At 38.7% G+C, this 22,877-nt stretch overlaps 1 protein-coding gene across 1 annotated transcript in view; it reads right to left on the bottom strand.

The window, feature by feature from the left end:
- Window positions 1-22,877, bottom strand: part of atad2b (ATPase family AAA domain containing 2B) — a gene marked incomplete at both ends in the record, with an annotated part of 64,039 nt that overhangs the window by 9,232 nt on the left and 31,930 nt on the right. The window contains 2 exons of the mRNA XM_083899102.1: window positions 9,540-9,658; window positions 11,945-12,673. Of these exons, the coding sequence (XP_083755228.1) occupies window positions 9,540-9,658; window positions 11,945-12,673 (848 nt within the window). The remainder of the gene's footprint in view (window positions 1-9,539; window positions 9,659-11,944; window positions 12,674-22,877) is intronic.

Below are 22,877 nucleotides of genomic sequence, written 5' to 3'. Positions count from 1 at the left end.
TGAAATTCTGCACGCTTCTCCTCCAAACATACCTTTTCTTATTTCAGCCAAACGGTTCTATATAAAATTAATCAGCCCACAGGAATTGCTTGCAGAATGCATCAGGCTTTTTTAGACGTTCAATTCACCTGGGAACTTGTTCTGATGCTGAATTCTGTGGCGAGGATGCAGAAAAGTTTGATGCTTTCATAAAGGTCATATTTGTTCAGATGAGGACTCACAGTAAAAGAGTGCCCTAGTCAGCGAAATAGTCTTTAGTACAAGGTCTATTGTAGTCGTACAGAGGTTCTGAAAAGCCTCGCTCGCAATCCTATGATTAGTTTTACTGAAAACCTTTGTTGATCTTCCTGATCGCTACTTGACCTCCACCACTTTCTGTTAACTGAAATTTCTCAATAATAATATGCACTGAGAAGATGAAGAGCAGAAAATAATTTGTTCTTCCTATTGCCCTCTCCGGCTTTATCAATTACTTAAAGGAGCCAGTAAAAGTAAAAAGTAAAATCAAACTTAAGGGACAGGAAATGACATCAGCCACAGAGGCTACTGGGAGCTAACAGCAGTTAGCATTTGGAAAAGTGATCATTTGGGGGCTGTAGCAGGCACATTGCCGTCATATATAACATGTATCCACTGGACAGATAAATCCTCTGAGGCTGAAACTTTGTGTTGGACTCTGTGCTGCACTGTGGAGCCAAGAAAATAACTTTTCGCGGACTTCCGATTTTCTGTGTTTTACGGACAACTCCGCGAGACAACAATTCAAGGAGTTTAGCGCATTGTGATGTCACAATGAGTGCGGAAGTCAACATCATGTGTTTTATCTCCTGTACTTAAAACTGAGGAGGACTACAAAAACATTAGAGTCATCTTATTTCATACTTTGTCGACTGATAGGGCTGCAGAGTCCCAAATATAATGATTAAAAAGTTGATTTTGCACAATATGGGACCTTTAAAATTTTGGAATGCCAATGAGTAAGGAGTAATATTGTTTGTTAAACCATTTAAACAAGCCATAGCACTTTTGAGCTAATGAAGGTCTAAAACCTTGGTAAATCTGAAGTGCCATACCTTTACAGGAGACTCATCCCTTTGTTCATTGTAAACATTTTAGAAAAATAAAAAATAAGACACTAATCAAAATGTTTTTGGACATTTTCTATGAAGCCGAAAAAATGACCAGGAGCTCCTAAATAATTTACATGCCACTTTGTCCTCTGGTCCATGGAGACACTTAGATTTCGAATATATCACCTTACAGTAGTTTTAAAGCAGGTTTGACACTTTTTTTTTAACCTAACTAGGTGGGAATATTTGAGTAGCTCCAGATGAGTAAGTGTTGTGTATGCATGTAAAATGTATGGTTTAACTGAAATCATGTCCTCGTTATGAAATGGAATTATCATAATATAAAAAATGTGCACCGCCTGATTAGAGTGTACGCAGGACATGCATGTAAAGTGGTAAAGTGCATGCATGGCATTCACTATTCCTCTGATGTCCCCCTCCCCCAATATCACTATTGAGAACAGAGGGAATATTGTTAATCTCCCTTGTATTGAGTCGCTGGAAACAGGTTTAATTTTTAATGCTTTACCAGCCAGAGTTCCAGTGGGTTCTTACCATTCTGAACTCAAGAGGGTGGAAACATTCATTTGAAAAGATAATGCCCTTCAAAATATTCCATAACCTAATCTGGCAGTCGCAGAGGATTCACCAGTAATATGCCTTTGACATAAAACCCTCAACCTGGTCAATCTAATAAATTTACTCCCTTGACGAAAAAGTGCAAAAGGAAACTAAGAACACTAAGACTTTCTCTCTTATTCCCAATTCATGCAAATTGATAATTATAATCATGGCTGCCTTAAAAAAAGCACTCAGCCGCTGTGTTTTGAACATATTTTCTTTCTTTCTGCTTTTTGCACAGTACCCCTGGTAAATTATCAAGAGACTTTTTAGGTTTCATTGTTTCAACCCAGCCCTGAGAACTCATAAAAAGAGGACCAAATGGAGCACATCATGGTGCGATGCCAATTTTAACAACATGTGCATAAAAGCTTTAATAAGTATCATTACAATCCATTTCGCATGTGTGTAATAATGTAAAATACTCTGCAAGATACTCCTCTAGTCTTCCTTTCATCCAACTGCTCCTGCATTGCCTTCTATTTTTCATGTTTTCCATCTCTCGCTTTAAGTGCATTTCACTTCTTTATTGTGCACCTTCTCTTTTATAGTGTCTTCTCACCTCAAGCCTATTTCAATGTTTTATAGAGCCTCTCTTCACCTTCTCTTCAACCACATTTTTTCACACACAGTTCTGTTTCCAACGGTTGTTTTTTCATTTGCTTCCTCTTTGTCTTCCCTTCATTCTCCTCTTACCATTAGCCAGCTGATTGCAGCCGTGCACTTTTTTCAGCTTGATCAGGATGTCAGCAACAGTGTGGACTTAATGATGCTAGTGTGTATTACACACGATCCGTGATTGAGTGAGTCCAGTGCACACAAAAGGGTAGTAATCCCAGATAGTTAAATAGTGCTACTGATGTGGACCATTTAACCTCACCCACTCTGAACGCCCTGCTTCTTCTTTCCCTCTCCATTGTTACTCACATCTTTGTCTATCTCCATGTTTCTTAAGACCAGAGACTCAACCTCTTGCTGTGAAAGAGGATTTGATCATAGAAAACAAGTTTTCAATGGCATTAAATTCTCAGAGTGCTGTAAACCAAATTAATACTGGATTTATGTTCATTTTGACTGGGCTGCAGCTCCGCTATTTAAACCCTGACTAATTTATCAGATGATATGCTGTTACACCATCAACTATAAGGCAAACCCATAAACTAACTGTTCTATTGGCTCCAGATTTTCTAATAAGGAAACTGTGCCTCAATTTATTGTGAATGGCAGAAACGCAGCTAAAGGGATGATGTCACAGGACACACATGGAGAAATTAATAAATGAACTGAATTTAACACCATCTTTCACTCATTACAAAAAGGATGCTTCAACACTGCTCCTTTTCAATCCATAATCTACTGTGTAAATGTAATGACGTGACTGTAACTCACTAACGCGTTGTCAACAGTGTAAATTGATACTAAAAGAGCAGATAGATGAATTCAAAACAGTGTCAAGTCACAGAAACACTCTTGTGGCTTGTGTAGTTCACTATTTATTATTTATTTATGTTCACAAAGTAAAGTTTAGATTACTACATTAAAGCTGCTGAAACTAGGGCAGGTTTCTTCCCGACTTCCTGCGTATTGCCGTATAAAGTAAAGATCCACTTTAAACACAAAGACAAGTTATAAGAAATAAACTGTACATTAGCAGGGCGACACTACAGCAGTAAAAGTGGCTTGCATGCTTCCAGTACTGTGCCAGATTCTTCTGTCTATGATCATCAAGGGTTGCTTCACAAGCTTCAGTTCCAGGCAGTAAAGGGGGAAACAACAGGGATGTGATGCCTAGCAGTCCTTGTCACCAGGGACACAATTAAGCCATCAATATCTCCCTCTAAAAGAACAATTCACCCTCTTCTTCCTGCATTTTCTTGGCGCAAAAATGAGTAATACTACATTATTCTAGTTTGGTTGATACCATTAATGGATTCAACAAGGGCAGAAGGTGGTGTGAAACAGAAATCCAGTCACAGTGACAAATAATGTGGCTTTCAGGGCACTTGGTCACATAGGTAATGCAATATTGATAGTGCTACAAGGGTCAGGGACCATCATGACAAATCAAATTATCATGGTCTCAGCGCATTAAAATGAAATGTTCTTCCATTTCAGCAGGGCAGGTAAAAACCCTGCTTGGGTTGACGTTTCATCTTCAATATATAATAGTTGGCTTTACTCAGAACAATAAAACCAATGGAACATGCCCAGCCACTCAATGGCTGTGCATGCCTCAGTATTTGTGTGAGAAGGTCATTTGTGTGAGATCTATATTAAGCTTCACGACTTAGTGCTTTAATAAAATGAATCCACTTATCGTTTAATTGCTTGTGATTTTTATATGTGGCCTAATGAGGATGTTTATTTTCCACAGTGTGTTAAATTAAGACCTCCGCTTTTATGTTAACCTAAGCTTAAATGTTACCAGGTTTTAAATTCACATTCGGAACATTTATTTTCCACTAAGACTACACCTGCATTGGACACCCAGTCAGACCAAGACTTGAGTTGTGTTCATTCAGTAGAAGGTTAGGGATTAAGGGCCAGTCTCCTATCCTTTTGAGCTCACAAAAACATAATTCAGGCAGGATATCGACTAGAATTTCAATATCTGATTTAATTTTACTTTACAAAGTCCAGGCTCAATTTGTGAATGTGTTTCCTTATGATTTATTTACACCACACACACACCTAGCAATGTTGCACAGAGCATTTCTAGTCATTTATCCTGGGAACTTAACTTTCTTCCACATTTCCTGAAATATAATACTGTCTAACAGGTACGTTGTGTGTTTAATTTCATAGTTAGAATAATTAGTTCTTCTTACATAAATCTAAACATAAACATCAGACAGGACAGAAAATGGAGTTTCCTTACCTGTTCATTAGCACTATTTATGTTGACAAAACATAAGCCAGATATCTGCAGATAAGTTGTTGTGTACTAGTGTTAATTACCCGCCAGGAACACAGACACTGCACTTCAATAACCTTGAAGCACGAGATAAGATCTCTTCAACAAAAATGTGTGAGAGAAGAATTTTTCATCCATTAGCTCTTAAATATCTACATAATATCAGGCCATGCCCTTACACACAAGCCTCTTTCATACCATTGACTATGATAGTTCATTTATCTTTAACATAGCTGCTCAGACACATCAGCTCATTTCCCATCAGCAGGTAACTATAGCAACCAAAGCTACAATAAATGCACTTGAGCTAGAACAGCCAGGCTGCCCAGTGCCGAGCTGGTAAATTCCCAAAATAAACAGCTAACGTTTAAACGTCTCATGGTCATTTGTTTACCTAAGTCGTCTTCAAATAGAAAAGCATTGAAATATGGAATGTGTCTGAGCGACTGTGAGGACACATTACATATTTCAATGCTCAGACTTGGATCAGAATCAGAATTACAGTATTTACCATTAGGCAAGTATGTCATATATAGTAAACAACCTTATCAATCTAATCATGCTGTTCTTGTCTAGCCATGTCAGTATATACACAATAGTTCATATAAAAATCCACCTCTGCTCCGTCAGCAAGCTGATTTTTGCAGAACAGCTTTGGCCAAATCTACTCCAAGTATTGTGGTTTAAAAAGTGAGACTGTCACGCTGTGCAGCATTGTCCTCGAGGAGGGTAATTATTGTCACTCAGCTCACACTACTTCACGCCATTAAGATATTTTGGCTAATCCAAGGTAATTTTTTTCCCGTACTAAAATTATGGCTGTGGTTTTTTCAAGACAATCACAATTTTCACGATCCACTTGGGGAGTGTGGAGGTGCTGGTTATTAGAAATGTAGACAGAAACACCTTAAGAGTGTATATGTTTTACAGGGTGTCATTTACCACAAGATTGAGGTAACGATAATGAATAGGGAGTGACGTAAAAGTGATTTCTGATTTCATTTCGCAAGAAGAAAAGGGTATTCTGAGAATTAAAAAGCTGTTAAAAGTTTAAGAAAAAACAAGATGTTTGGTAAATAAGATACAGGGTAGCTTTAATATTTTATAAGTTTAAGACAGCAGAGACCCATAACACCAGTTAATAAGGAGGACAATCTTTGCACTGACTCGCCACAAATGACACCTCTGCAAAATGACCTGATACAGAGATTTGTGGTTGTTTTGGATTAGGTTGTTTGATTTGGAATAATCCTCAAGGGAAATAAAAGATAATTAATTCATATTTATTTCAGGTGAAGTAAAACCAGTGTGACTGCCGTAAAAGGGAACGGTGTCCAACACTGAAATAACCTGTTCATCGTGCATTACATTTCCAAAAATAAGAACAAGGAAACATTTGACACATCTAAATTAGTTGTTGCAATATCAGCCTCTGTAATAGAATTTTGTCATCAAGATTTAAAACTTTCAGGTCATGGGGCTTGTAATTTATAGACGTGCTTCTCCTTTTATAACTCACTGTCATTAGAGTCTTTGTTAGTAATAAAAGTACATGAGAGATTTATTCTTCCTCTGACTTGGAGGCTCACTTTAGCACAACATCCATGCCTACAGTAGCGTTAATGTTGAAGTGCATTCCCTGGTAGACCGATACCACTGGGTGACAAAGGAAAAACGGAAGCATTTAATAAGAGGTACAAAATCCTACACAATCTATATCTTCAGTTTATATAAGCCAAGGTTTAACTGGGATACATGAGGTGCGACCGAGGCAAAAAGGGTATAATTAATCACCCTGAAGGTTCAGTTAAAAGGCAAACTACTGCAGAACAGCAAGAAAATCGAGGAAACTGTTTGTTATGGGCTTTATGGACACTACTGGACTTCAAATGCATGGCCAAGAGGCACAACTATGCACGTACAATTACAGGCAAATGACTGCAATGTCAAGGCCATTGAATGAAATAAATTGAGTGAATGAAAATAAAAGACACACTTCAAATGTTATTGACAATCAAAGGCTTGTCCAGCAGTATTATTAAGCTGTTCTCTTTTGAACGGACATGTGCCATGGCTACTTCAACAGAGGCACCCCCCACTGTTATTAGCACTAAAAATGAACACAGATGACAAGCTGAAATGAGGCCATTTCTGTTGACAGGCTTCTCTAAAACAGGAAATCCTGACATGCTGTAATGGCTAAAACATCAAGCCAAGAGACTCCATACTGTGCCAACAACTAGGAACACTAGCTCTTTTCTTTAGGGAGCTGCAAAAAAAAAACCAGCAAAGCAAACGATTATTTGTGTTCTTGGTAAGATAGAGGAAAATGGCAGGGCGAGATGGGATTTCATGTTACTGAATTCTCATTCTCAATTGTCAGCACCACTTCTTCTAGTCCATCTGCAGACAAGTGTCCGATCATTGATGAAAGAAAACAGCAGAGAATAGGGCACATTTCTATTTATTCTTGCAGTGGAATTAATTTTGTTTCAAATACCATCAAGCATTTTTTCAGTGAAACTGCAAATAACAAAAGTTGATTTCACTAAGAGAATCAACGCGAATAACTGTGTCAAGGCTCTGAAAGATAGGATGTGAATACTCAAATAATAACATCTCAGTTGCATCAGCATTTAGCGCAGGGTCTGTGAACAAACTAATACCAGCGATCGTATTCAATTTCAGAGAGATTTCAGAGTCTCTTCCATCAATTTAAAAGTAAAAAAAATAATGAGCCCACTACAATCAATGAATGAATGCAACTGAGTGAAAAGGGAAGGAACAGTACAGCACTCATGAAAGGCCCTAATACACATCAGGCAACATGCCAGTCTTAGCTACGCCAGCAAATATCTGCTTAAATGGTGACTTTATTCCTGCACACCGGAAATTCAATTTGTTCCGTAAGCCAGGGATGAAAAAGCAATTATTCACAGTCCACTCCTTTCACAATCTGTTTTTTTTCCCCCAGATATCCTTTCTTCCCCCTGTGAACAAATATAACCCAGATTAGTGCTGTGTGTGAAGCTGGTCAATGGGACAGCCACTTGAAGCACTAAGATCAAGCCAACTAAAAAGCTTGTCAATCAATTTGAAAGATGTATCCACATTCAGCAAGACGAGATTGCACAACTTGCCGTCTCCACCATCCCAATGGGACACTGGTAACAGGCACTAGACAAAATGGGATAGCCTATCAATATGTAGCATGGAGGAAAAAAAATAAATGTATGTCAGAAGAACCCTTCTTTTACACCAATTACACTACACAGTGCCCTAAAATCCCATGCCCCCCGTCCCGATCAGTGAGAAGTGCTGTCACAGGAGCCAACTGAACTGACGCTCCAATTTACACTTGGGGTATTAGGTGGGACTGTAGCGTGACCGTGCCATGCATTACAGAGCTCCTACATGTTCTCTGTTACTCCAACACATCCTTAGATAAGTTGGCAGATCTAGTGAGGCGCAGAGAAACTCATGTTTGAGTCATGACCTTATTTCCTTCAAATGCACCAGGAACAACACCTGTTGACTGAGGAATGAGAAAATGACCTGCTGCCATTGTAACTGGCTCTCTCCATGTTTGGATAGCAGGGATAGGAAATGCTGATAGATGGGAGATAACAGGAGGGAGACAGTGGAATAACTACAGGGTGAATGGAAAGGAAGAATAAGCCTAAGATTTTAAGAATCAGCCATCTGAGAAGGGCAGTGTGACAGCATCAGCCACAGAGAGACCTATGGATATGGAAGCTTAAGGCTGGTTCCCCCATGATTGGGTTTCTCTGCCATCCATACCTTCAATTCCACAAAAACGTTCACTTTGGTAGACTTCTCAATGTCTACATATCAACTCTCTGCAACCTTTCATATGTTTAGAAGCTACAGTACAAACGGATGCATTAATGGCACAGAATCTCACTGAGATGAGAACCATCCATCTCAGGAGCCAGTGCGTGTGACAGAATACACCAGCAAGGAAAAAGGCAAGAATCGGTCTGCTTAGGGTTTTAATACAGCCCTAACCAGGTACTACATACAAGTCAGTTTGTACACCTAAATATCTGTGTACAAATATCGACGGGGGCACGGACCGGGCTTTTGCAAAAGTAAAATCTTTCTAGGTTGTACATGGTTAGATCATGTTGTAGAGAACGAATAGATTGTTTTTAATAATTTAATGATTAAATAAATAATCAGTGTTGCTTCTTGTTTAAATAAGCGTACATTGATTCTTGTAAATTAATACCAGACAGTGAGTAAACACTAGAATATTTAGTTTGACACACCTCTACACTGAAATCACATATAGCTTTTTCCACATAACAGAAATTTAAAGCTGTATTTATTGCTTCTTCTGGATATCAGTCCTTGGGGCACTTGTCTTTAAATGAAGGGTATTTAATAGATTTTAAACTGAGATGACCTTTTTATAGCTTTGACAGAACAGTGCAAAACACACTATAAGTAATTCTTTCATTCACTTGTCACTTTAGGAAAAGCCCAATGTTGCAAGTAACATTGACACTTGTTATTGTACTACATTATTGCTGCCTTTAGGATCACATTATTGTATTATTAATTGTGTTAATTGTTGGTTGTTGGTAATATTTTGTATTTAGGTGGAGGCTTTAAAAAGCCCAATGGACAGACTGCCTATCACTGCACTGTACTATTTTTTAAAGATTTAATTTGAATCTTTTGCAAAATTAACAAAATACTGTTAGATTCAAGAACTAAATCAAGTCAGACTGATGCAGCGAATGGAATTCAACGTTCAGAAGTCTTTGCATGTATCCCAGTGTTTGTCTTCCTTTCCATTCTGCAGTGAAAAAATCCTGTACCATGAGCCAAAATCATAGTACTTATAAAACCAATGTATCACTACAAGACTAAATGATAATAGATAATAGTTAAATATTTTTTTTTACCAAGAGTTGCTGGTGGTCCACCACTACCGGAGGATGTGGAGGAACCGGTGGTGGCTCATCCTCAGTCCTTTCAGCAGATCCCTTCAGTTGCTCTGAGGAGCTCCTCTCTTTGGAACCCCCTATGAAGACATAAATGGATGATTAATGGAAAGAAGGTTAACCGAGACAGATAAAGTATTATGAATTAAATCAACTTTAAATTAATGGAAGAGGCAAGTGTCAGACCTCAACTTGTTTTTCTCATGAAGCAGTGGAGAGAACATACTGGATACTTGAAAATAAAATAAATCTCAGCTGCCATTGCTACAAGATTAAAGTAAAACCAGGGTATGGGAGAGTAAATGAATTTGAAAATCCTAACTGCTACTGGGTGCACGATTTTTCATATTAGGCCTCTTTCCTGTCCATTTATAACAGCATTCAAAAAAACGTTTTAATGAAAAAAAAGGGCTGGCTCAGCTTGGGAGAGAGGAGGTGGAGTAGCCGAGTTGTTGTTTAAGGAGCCATAGTTTGTTTTGTGATTGTGTAACACTCTGATGGCTTGTCCATATTCTAACGGCACCATTACCTCAGCCTCCAAACTGGCCTCTGTCCATCACCAGCCAAACCACACGCTCGTAATCAAACACAGACTTATTGGCTTGTCTGACTCGAACACCACACACAAGTAAAAGGAGCATAATGGCTTGTGGCAAAGAAATAAAATATATGGCAGGATCAGAGATAGGGAAAAGCCCTGTGAATCTTTATAGACAGAAACCATTGAGGAATCATATCAGAGGGCTTAGCTTTTAGACAAAGGTTGACATAAATTTCAAGCTCCTGGGCTTCCTCTGTTGAAATATATCATCTGCTAAGGCAGGAGATAGCATTTTTATATTCTGTATGACTTATGTTGCATTATTCATGTCCTCTCCTCTATTTTTAAAAGCCAAACCAAAATGTAAATCAGAGGAGCTGAATGATAATCAAAAAAAGTAATTTCGCCACATTTTAATGATGAGCAAAGCGCTGGCTACATGTGTTTGAGTTAAATGATTTTCTTATCTTGCATAACTGTATAACCACAGTTAAGATTAAATGATTAGCAAGTAAAACGGAAAATACGGCAAAGGCAAAACCTTACTTACTTACAGCAAATGCTGGACCACGTACAGCCAATATTTGAAAGTGAGGACATAGAGTTTAAAAAAAAAAAAAACCCTGCAAAATCTACACGAAAAGTAAACAAATGCCACTAGATTAAGTCATACAATATTTAGCATATTCAAGACATCAATGCATCTGCTTTCTACTCGTGTCAGGTAGTTTTCAGGTAGATTTACTTAACTCCCACTCTTCTGCTCTAACATATGAAGTATTTTGGCACATTTTATAAATTTTAATACATTTACATATTTTTCCTTTTCTGTTATTGCACAATGGAACAAATAGTGTCTAAAGTTCAGACCATTAGGGTATTCAATTATTTTACAAACTGGTGCTTCACACTGCTACACCCCAATTTATACTGACAAAATGACCATATACTGTACATACGCTAAAGACAATATATATGCTCTGTGATTTTAGCTATAGTTGCAAATATTTCTTTAGATAGGAAGACAGTGACCTATTCACACCTATGTCAAGTGCTGTACAGTGAAATGAATGAGAGGCAGAGAGCCGAGATGTGTCCTGAAAACCCAGCTCTTCCAAGAGCATCTTCTGTCCTAGCACTTCCCCTCCCCCCTCCACTAAACTATCTCTTTCTGCACTTGGATCCACCTCGGCACTCTCGCCTTCTATCAGTCCACTGTTCCCATCGAGTGGGGTTCTTTCCAAGACTACTTCTATGTAGCTTATTCCTTTTGTGAGTCGCTTTGGATAAAAGCATCTGCTAAATGCTTCTATGCTTAAAAGTAAATGTCTGGAGAGGGTAAGCCCACACTCAAACTCATTCATAACGCTCAAAATTTACAAGAATTATTGCTCGGGTAAAACAAAAATGCATTAAAGGGATCTGAAGGTGCCAAGTTTATAATGTTTTCTGTAAACATCTATGTGATGACAAGTGAAATAAACAAAAGGCAAAGTTTATTGCTATGCTGAGGGATGGCAAGAAATCACTTGTGTTGGTTTGGCATTTCAAGAAAATTACTTTTCCAGCATCATTATAGGCTATTAAGATAAGTTAAAGCTGCAGCACCGCTGTCCCTCGGAAAAAATGTTAAAGATCAATACACAGAGAAAAATTAACATACTTTCCATCATACAGTTGCAGTGACATCTGTTAACGGGATTGTGGGTGGCAGGAAAGGAGACATGGCAACGAAATAAATGTATGCATTTTCAAAACTTATCAATACACAAAAAACATATTAAATAGGGAAGGAAAGCCACATTGCCAGGCTAGCTGTATATACCTTCTTTGTCTTGATCTTCTTCTGCACTTTCAGTTACTGCCCTCCCGTCCTGAAGAGGGTGCCCCTGAGTTGGATGGCTCTCAAGTTCGTCTTTGTATTCCTCCTGTTCTGGCATGTTAGAGCTGGCAGCCACGATAAGGGGAGTCCTTTTCTCCTGCTTACTGCTCCTCTTGAGGTTCTGTGAGTCCAGGCTGTCCATTGACTCATTTCCATTCACACAGTCCACGTGTGATACTGGAAGATCCTCTGTGTGCTTGGACTGGGCCTCTGCATCTGAGGATTCAGACGTTTCTGTCAAAGGCTGGCTGTCAGCCTGCTTGGCCTGGCTATCCACAACACTGTCCATGTTGGGATGAGAACTGCCAGCAAGACGATGCAGATTGTGGTGTTTCTTTGTGTTCTCAGACTCTCCCTTATTGGCTGTGGACTGCTCCTCCTTAGATGCTGGTTCTTCTCTGGCTTCACTGGCCTCAACAGGAGGCTCATTGGAGCTCTCCTCCTCTGTGGAGGGGAGATGGGGATGGTGGCCATTAGGTTGGGGACCAGTAGTGTCACAGGAGGATTCCTCATCTTGTGTCAAACATGAGTCACTCGGTCCTGCAGCTTCTACTTCTGCCTCAGGCTCATCCTCCTCCTCCTCCTCTTCTATTCCTTTTTTGTAGCTCTTCTTCTTTCTGATAATACCCCTTCCCCAGGAGGGCCGCCGGCGAATCTTGCGCTTTACATGATCTATGATGAAGAGAGAAAGATTAGTTAGGGAACCTCATTGATTTAATCAAGCACAAAAACATTAACACAATTAACAGTTATTAAACCAGGTTCATTTCAAATGCCAATTATGCATATTGAGTACTCGAATGACATTACATCCTAAACTACATAATATATTCTCAAACTGTTACTTCTTACAAAAGAAACAAGAGCAGAAAAGAAAAAAAAATATCTTCAAATAGCTTTCAAGTTGACTTCATTTAAATCTTTAAATTTGAGTCTTCCCGCAGGAGTAACAAGCGATGTGTGACAAAGACAGTAAGAGAGACAAAGACAGCAGCCGAGTTATATCGCTGATATTTGGACTCTAATAGCAGATGGTGCATGGGGTTTTAAGAGGAAAGGGAAATCCAAGGCTTGCTCTCTGCAGTAAAAGTGACACAGCAAGCAAGAATATATGTTAGATGCAGAGAAACAACAAGACATTTGCCTTCATTTACTGCTTTCAAGAAGCAGACACCGAGATAAAAAGCAGAGTCACAAATTCAGAAAACGTCAGTCGAAAAGAGAGAGTGGGGACACTGAAGAAAACTGAGCACAAGTGAGTTTTCTCGCTACACAAACATTTGAACCCGACAGATAGTTGTCAATTTGACACACACCCTAACCCGTCGCAACAACATAATCCAGAGGAGTGACAGATATATTACTTCTTTCATAAAACAACTATCTCATTTTGTCCAAGCCTTAAAATTCTGCAAAGGTCTACATGACTGATAGAAATCTGCCAATGTGGAATCTTGCACAGAATCAATAACACATGCCAGCTAAGATACTGAATGGCTAAAGGTCAAGGTTTCCTTTAGGTTATTTATCAGAAATGAGTCTGCAAACATACACCGAGTGCTGAGAGTGTTGCCTAAATACTTTCGAGACTCTAATGTGCCATCTATACCTACACAACATTCCCCACAAATATACGACTAGGCAAACGGAGCAGCAATCTTGATATGTCTGCGTGTTGCCTGTCAAATTTTCGCTCACCCCCATGCTTTTATCCAAGGCTCATTTTCCACTCTGCAGATGTGATTATGCATGCTGTACATCAGAGGACGGCAGAAAAGGAAACATTATGTTATTTGTTTGCACAGTGAAGGGAAAATGGGAAGGAAAACACTCACACTAACTGCAAGTTATATTTTGTCACCTGCAAATATTATGACAAAAAGGTTATTAGTCAACTTGTTCTCAGTGATTTACTGCGGGCTTTACATTTTAGGAACGGTGTTCTCTAGTGACCACCTTAATGACCAGCCACACAAATCATGTCAGCCACAATCTCCACATTAGACAACCCAGTACGGAATAGAGTACACTTGGTGCCAGCTAATGCTATATAGCTCCAGTAGCTGACATGGCACAACCAAGGTAATGCCCCTCTGGCAGGAAACTACGCTCTATACATGTATACTAGACTAGACAACTCATAAATCAGGCAATATGTCAGACAACTCATCTCTTCACCAGCTGTTTTCATCATAAAAGTGAAGATGGTGGATGGATGTTGTGCCCCGGGATGCCAAAACAGACAGAGACATGCTAAAGGGAGAGAATTTTACCGGATCCCCACAGATACAGAGACAGCGGAGGAACCACTGTCATCAAAGGTGCTCACAGCGAGCAAAAGACGATCAAGCGATGGGAACCCACAGGCGACAGATTTTGGGGTTGGCTCCTGGTAAATAATGGACTCACATTTGATCTCATGATTTGATTCCGAGTCCTTGGGTCACAATTTGATTAAAAATAATGCATGGAGAATACTTTTGCAGGACAGTGTGTCCTTGTTTATGGTAGTGATGGGAAACTGAATCAACGGCAATCAAAACAAGCAACGTTTTTTTAAGTTTTGAATGGATTTAGAATCATTGGGGATAATACTCATGTACTCATGATCTCTATATGAATCAATTTTTTGGACACCTCAAATATACAATTATTGAAAAGAAATTAGTCACAATTAATGTGTTTATGCAGTAGCTAAATTAAGTACTTTTTTTTCAACTTGTTTTAAAAACTTGAAAATATACAGCATATCTAGGACAATGTAGCAAACGTTCCAGCCTCAATTCTCACTGAGTTTCTCATGTCAGTATTAAGTAAAGTATTAAACTTTCCATCTTTCTCTCACTATTTTAAGTCACACTGGCATGTGCCAAATAACTGCCACAAAATTTTCTTCACCGCACTTTCATTTTAAAATGAACCATTGCTCGGGCTACGTGTCATCAGGCCAGGGGACTAATGGATACCTTACCAAAAATAAAAGACAATGAGACACATTCCCATGCCAAGGCTCCCCACCACAAGCCATCGAGCCCAGCTTGTAACACAGCCTCTCTGAACTGGTCCCTGGGGCTGTTGGTGGAATTATATTGAAGGTGGGATGGAGCTTTGTTTTTTTATGGTCCCTCCTGATCTGATATGGAAGAAGTTAGCGGTAGAACAGGCTTCGGTACAGACAGAATGTCTAATTCATTTCCAGGTATGGCACAAGTAGCAGCTGCTCTGCTCTAAGTGAGGGACCACAAATGAACAAAGCAAGAACAGAGAGGAAGAAAACCAGGATATTTCTGATTGCTTGAATCATATCAATATCTGTATGTAATTTTATTGAACCTTCGGGATTTCAATTTTTATGTAGGGCTGTCATGTTGCAACATCCAGCGATTAATCTCAACTTTTATCTTTTCAAGTTCAGCACAGAGAATATTACTTTTTGCTTTACGTTATATGTTTCTGCTTTAAAAAAAAAAAAATATATATATATATATTATCACTTTTACTGAAAACAGCAAAGTAAAGGCAAACCCATCATTGTTATTCTTAGGTGATGATAGAGATAAAATATAGATGACTTGCATGACAATTAAAAAGTACTGCAGAAAGCAGCTTATTTCAGCTGCATCTCTTCCAATGGTATTTTTCTTTTAAACCTCTCTAGATGCTTACATTCCATCACATATATCTTTTTAACTCTCACAAACCAAAAGTAAAAATCCAACTTTCAATGACAGATCTCTTAGGTCAGCTATCACCTATCACTCCTGAGGGATGTAGACGTTTAGACTGAATCATAGCAGACAGAATGGCGGCAAATGACTCATCATAAACAGTTGTTAAATAATGCATGAAAGAGGGTTGGAGCATGTACAGCCAACCACCAAGGGCAGATATACTGATGGGGGAGGATAAGATAGAGAAGGGGAGCTGTATCCAGAGCACTCCGGGATAATTAAAAGTGCATAACCCTTTCAAGATTGAAGATTCATGTATTGGCAGAAATATTTCATTGTCATCCAAAAGTCATAGAATCAGTCACTACTGAAAAACTGAACTGAAGAAGCCACATGGATAACAGGTGAAAGTCCAGTTAGGTAACTTTTGGATAACTATGACCGGGACGAATGAGAATATTTTCAATTTGCCATCACACTTGGATGTCGGAACAGAGTATTGACTTGGAGAAATGCAGCTTTTGAGAGCAAAAAGACCAAGAAGGCAAATATCTATCAGCAAGCATTACATCAAGAAATCAGGCCAGTGACAGTTCAGTAGCACATTGGTAATGCCTTTGGGCAGAATAGTGAATCTGTCTCTGGTTCACATACTGTATTCCTTTATTTAATCGGAACATTATATGGCTGCATTGTTATTAACTAGCTTCAGGGCCGGCCCAAACATTTATGGGGCTCAATAACTTGCATTAACTATATTATAGCTTATGTATTTCAAAATATTTTTATTTATTTTATTTCATGATTAACACTATTCAGATATATGAATGCATCCATCGTGATACAATAAAAAAAATGATATCTTGTATTGATTTATCAGATAACAGTTACAACTTCGTTTTGAAGTGAGGACAAATGAAAAAAAAAAAAACTTAAATACTGACAGCTTATATACAGTATGAAATGTTTTAAGAGTCTTTATTTCACATAGTATTACCCACGGTCTATAGCACTGGAAAACCAGTAAAAGCCTCAAAGCCATGATCCAGATATTTCATTTCCATATACAGTTTACAGTAGGGTCATCCAAGAGAACTCTAAAGTACCTCACACCCATAGTATTAACATGCATTATGATGGAGAATATTTATTACTTTTATATCTCTCCAAGTCACACTACCCCATAAAGGCAAGTGTACTCATCTCAGATAGATTGATATGATGGGTCTCTGGGCTCAATGCCACATTATCAGCACATCAGTACTAACTCATACATACCCTAAAGCTAGTTAAAATAATCTAAGCAATGAATTCAATCAGCCACTCTTCTTGGCCAACATTATGCGAAATGGAAAAACTTGCCAGACTTATTAACCTTGAAGTTTTGCACTGAAGGAATGTAGCCGATTTGAAGCTTATTTGAGGGGGAAAAAATGAATTCAGTACTAAGTAAGTACGAGCAAATATAGTATCAGGTGTGGTGGACCATTTCTTGTTTGGGACAAGTAATAATCAAAAAGACATCTGGTTGCTGAACAATTGGCCAGAAAAAATATGTGAAATAAAAACACTTATTTCTGTTTGCATTTACATGTGTAATTAAACAATCATATTGATCTTCCTTGTGTATTAGTCACTGCAGTTTCCAGGAGATTTGAAATTCCGACCAGTCACAGAGGGAAGATCGTAGCTCAGATGGAGATGATCAAACCCGTCTGCTGATCTGTTCTCCCACAAAGCCTATTGGTTACAGTGACTTGGCAGGGAAAAGTTCAGCAGATGAGTCTCATCATCTCCATCTAAGCCTCTGACTATGCTTACAGTAACTGCATGGTTTCTTGAGTACTGTATTCACAGTTTTTGTCACTCCAATTCATTGGAATCGACAGGACTTGAGGCCTCATTCTTCCAACATAAATTACATATTGATCAGACCCACTCTCATCACCTTCAACTGACAGGGAGGAGCTTGGAGTAAGGTTGGCATAGTCTTAAATGAAAAGAAAAGGATTCCATTTCATTTCATTACACACAAACTGATGATGTAAAATCCTGTTTCATTTTTACAGACATCTTGTGCCAAAAAAAATCAGCTCATCAATCAGTTTGCAGTTGGTGTTTCTTTCAATTTATGTAATGATGATTCAAATAGAAAATAGTTTCCATCCACCGACAGAAATCAGCTTTTCCCACCTCATAACAAATGTATTATTTCCCCAGCTATATCCCTTGTTAGACTAAAAACAATTGCCAAAACCAATTCCTGTTGATCTAGCAATTCATTAATTGACCATCTGCTGCTGCTCTACTAATATATAGATATGAATATACAGTCCATGTTGAAAGATGCACCTGAGTTTGAACTGCAGTGGATAAATAAAGGCATAGGAAAGGGTTGAAAAGCAAAACAAGAGGCAACATGAGGAAACACTCTGTAGGAAACAAAGAGAGCCAGAGAGACGCAGGGCGGTGACACAGGACCTCGGGGTGTCAGTTTGTCACATGATGTGACACTTGATGAAATGTCCAGATCAATAAATGATCCCATCATTGCGTCTTGAAATTAAGGAGATCAATCACTTCCTTCAATTGTGGTGTCGCCCTTCTCTTTTCTATCCTTGTTCCCTTCCTTTATCTCACATAAATGTTCTACACAGCCCAGTCACGTCTTGCTTTCACAATAATCAAGTTCTTTATTAGGAACACTATACATAAACAGGCAAAAACGTCCCTTTGCTCTCAAAAAAACTGCATCTGCTTTCATTACATGTTTTCCACAAGATGCTGGAAGGTTACAGATTTGCAATGCTCCCATTTAACCACACTCCAAAGGTGTTTTGTTTCAGATTCAGATCTGGTCATCAATTGGGGCCATGAAGGGATGGATATTGTCCACAACAACAGTCAATTAACTCAAGCCAAGCACCAAATGGATGTAGATTTTACATTTGGCAACATCTCAAAAGACTAGCTGCTAAACATTTGTAGCCAACCATCTGACCATAACCGTAACAAAACAAACAACATCAATTAATAGGCAAAGCAGTAGCCGGAGTTTCATGGGACTTTCAGAAAACTTGGTGACAGTTTGGTGCCATCCATCAGGCTAATTAAAAGCAAAGAGATGATAAACTGAAGGAGTAAACTAGATTTTACTATAAAAACCCACAAAGAAAAAAGTAATCACCAGTCAAGAGTCACTGAAATCACATTATTACCTTTGTTGGATGTGATCATTAACTGAAGCTCCTGGCACCTTTCTGCTTTATACTATTCACTGCTGGATTGTTTAATGAATAAGCAGGTGAACAGATTTTCCTTATTAAGTGCTAATAAAAACGCAACATATGTTGCAAATAAAAGTAAATGAGATCAAATTTTATTTTTAATTCACCTTTCTTCGTTATATCAGTATGTAAGGCGTTTTAAAATAAGAAAAAAAAGATGCATTGTTCTTATGGAGTAACACCTGTCTGCATGTTACCAATGACATCAAACTTCTCTTCCTGTACATATTCTGCATCAGAGAAAGAAGCTTACAATTTAAATTAAAGGAAGAATCCGGAATAATCTCCCTCCAAAAATAATTTTAAAAAGAGAACCAATAGTTTTTAATTAATTGATTGCATAATACATCACTGTAGCCAATCACCTCTAAGGGGGAAGTCAAACATCAACACTAATATAAAGATGGAATGTCACGAGGTGTATGAACTGCAGATATAAGAGTCAGAGCATCTGTCTCTTTCTGTCCTCTCTGCTGCTCAGTAAATGGCCAGTGGGATGATGGTGCCTCTGGTGTCCTCCTCTCAGAAGACAGATATGCCCTAATGCACCAGCAGCTTCATGTTCTATTGAAGATGTCGGCCTGTGCCTACGCGCACATACAAAGCAGACTAAGAAACGGGAAAGGGGGGAGATGTGAAAGGCTTCTTGCCCTCATGAAAACATGCAAACAGAGAAGTTGCAAGACTGAAGCAAGGAGGTAATGAGTTGTGCACTTTTTCCAATCATTGTGACTGATGTCTGTTATCAAACTGCATGTGGGAAAATTAATATGTACCTTGCAGTAGCCTCCAGAGGGAAAATACTATGTCCCACATGTCCTAGCCACTGTGAACTACTCAATTAAACAATGGCATAATATAATACAATGAGTTTGTGACTGTAAACCAAATAAGCTGTAAGTAAACATTGTCTTTATTTGAAGTACACATAGTGTAGCATGGCCTCCTGACTATACTGCTACACTTGGATGATTGGTTTTGACCACAACGTCATACTTCCACGAGAGTGAGTTCAGCCAAGTGCAGATAGAGAACACAGGCTTTGCAGACAGACAGATGCAAGTCCAAGACGTAGACATATACGAAATGTTAGGTGCACCAGTGTAAAACTAAGAAAAAAAATGGTGTCGCACTTGAAACGTTTTTGGTTGAATGTGCAACAAGAGCCCTGCAGGTTGTCATAATGTCTGTTAAACAAATTAGATACCATTTTGTTACCCTTAGAGGCTTTTAAGGGATTCAAGTGATCACAGTTGTATTATAATAATAGTAATAATGGCAATACTAATAGGATTTAACTGTAAGAGAGTCAAAACTTTATATAGCTACCTTGCTTTTTCATATTCATTGGCTTTTTATATTGCAACAAACTGAATTATAAGTAAGTCGCATAAGTATCATGTCATGCCAGATTACAAATTACAATATAGAGTAATTAATTGCTCAAACTAACAGTTAAAGCTCCACTATGATAGAAATTTCAACTTCTCAAGACCAGCTAATCCTCTGCTCCTCATTGGTGATGCTTAAACTGTCCGCTTCCTCCTAATCTGTGTTGTACGGGACGTGCCGTAATCACTAATCTAACTATTTTAGGACATTTGCTAGCACTGCATTTGTTCAAAGTTTTCACCCATCTGTGAAGACAAGAGTTGAGACAAAGGTCTCCTACTGTTGTGAACTGCACCAGGAGAAATGGCCTGCCTAGGATCCACTTAGCTGCTCCATTATTCAGGAATCAGAATTAAGGCTTGGTTATACTAAAAGGAACTAGTGCGTTCACATTTGGTTAGTGTATGACATGATTTTAACTAAATTGAATGGAAAGACAATGGCACACATGTTCTCTCTCTCTCCTGGAAGGCCTTTGATAGCGTTGCCACAGACAATCATGCACATCTGCACTGCTGATTAGTTCAGCAGAAACTGGATCGTTTGAAAACTTTGATTTTATTGAATCTACCAGAGTAATAGTGTACATTTTGCTGTTTGCTGATGATGTAGGTTGTGTTCTCATTAAACTGAACTGTGAAATTGCAATAAACGACTGCATGTCACGTTATATGTAATGCAATTAACAACCTTGCATATTACGAGCTAATAAACAGCTTTACTGAGAGTCACTGAAAATATGATCCTACTCGAAGCCTCAATTTAATGACTTTCTTAATTCCTGAGCAAGGTCTCCTTCATCTAAACAGAATGAGACCCAGAGGCCTGAGAAGGAGAGTGCTTTTTTAGCGTCTAGTCCCAGACAGAGTAACCCCAGAGTAACATCACTGTGCCACTACAACAGAGAAGACCCAGTTCATTAAACAATTAAAAAGTTAAATGTATCATGCTGAACATGAGTCTGATTTATCGTAAATACGACGGTGTGATAAGTAATGATGAACAATTCACAGGTTCGTTTACGATACTGGGAAGCTGATAAGTGACACAAATGCTTATGACTCTCAGGAAAGTGGTGAGCAGGAAAATGGCTGCTGTTTTATACGAAAACACATCCCATTCTCAGTCTTAAATTAATGGAGATGTGACAATTAGCCTGAATAAGTGTGAATTTAAGATTCATTTGATGTAGGTCTCAGTGGGCACACTTCCCCATTCTTATAAACTATGTAGTACCAATAACCATCAAACCTGAAGCAGAAATGTTCAAATTAACCAAGTGATTTGAGGACTTTTAAAATGTGTGAAGACAAAACAATCAAAAACATCTCAGAGGTTAGTGCTTAGGCATCAATTCAATGAGTAATTCAATGAGAGTGAGAGAATATACCGCATTTCATGACCTCTTATTTACTATATGATGTTTACTGAAGCTGACTGCACAATGGTAAAAACAATGAGTAAAATCCCAGGGGTGGCTTGTATAATTCCCCGTCTGTCGTCCATCCAAACTGCTGACATAGTGAGTTGCTTCGGTGTTGGTGAAAGACAGAGGGAAAAGTGAGATCTTTCATCATGAAATCAGCACCCGTCACAGCCATGGAAGCCTCTAAATGTGATTTTTGACGAAACGATATTCCTGGCGTGATAATCTCAATAAGAAATGCATGTGTCACTTGAGGTCCAGTTATCTGATTAACCAGTCAATCTGCAGTAATTTCAGCATTTAGACACTGTAAAAGCTGTTAAGCTTTACAAGGCTTGAACAGGCGAAGGGGGAAAAAACCAGCACTAAAATGATAAATCACCAAGGGAATGCTGTTCAATAGGGACACCTCTACAAATCTGTGTCAGCGATATATTTTCTATAATCACTCTTGCCCTAATCTTGTCATTGCCTGTGCATTGCTAAGCCTAGCACTTTAAAAGGCAGTGACCATATATTTCATAACTGGAACCTGTCTACATAACAACTCATCCTTTCTAGCATTCAAAAGCCACTCTCTCACACCCATTAACACTCTGTCCTAATATCCTGAGGCAGCACAGCTTGTTGTCATTGGGCATGCACAGAGGCAATGAGCAGCAAAGTTCAATCATTCCAGCACAACTCTTTGGGCTCATTTCTTTCGGGCAAAAATGTAAGCTGTTTACAGTAATATGTTTATCTGCATTGCACAGTAATAAAACAAGGCATTAAAATCCCGTGAAGAGGATCACCACCCAACCTTGTCAACTGTGTACACTTAGCACACAGATTAAACTATGCATGGTGGAAATGAAAAGACCCACAGACACAGAATGAATCTTCTGAAACACTAACACTGATGTCAGCTCATCTCCTCCCTGAAACAATAAATGGAAGCAAGAGGCATCATGGATGATTTTACATTCATTTCACGCATGGTGCCACAATCCATGAGAAATCTGTGCCCAAATGGCAGCTTACGCTCAGTGCTTATTCGCTTGGGGCTTTGCATGCTTTGCATGGATTTTATTAGCGAGCACCACAGGATGTCTGCGAGA

Source organism: Microchirus variegatus (genome assembly GCF_963457635.1).
Source record: "Microchirus variegatus genome assembly, chromosome: 12".
NCBI lineage: Eukaryota > Metazoa > Chordata > Actinopteri > Pleuronectiformes > Soleidae > Microchirus > Microchirus variegatus.
This window is presented reverse-complemented; position numbering and strand designations above follow the sequence as displayed.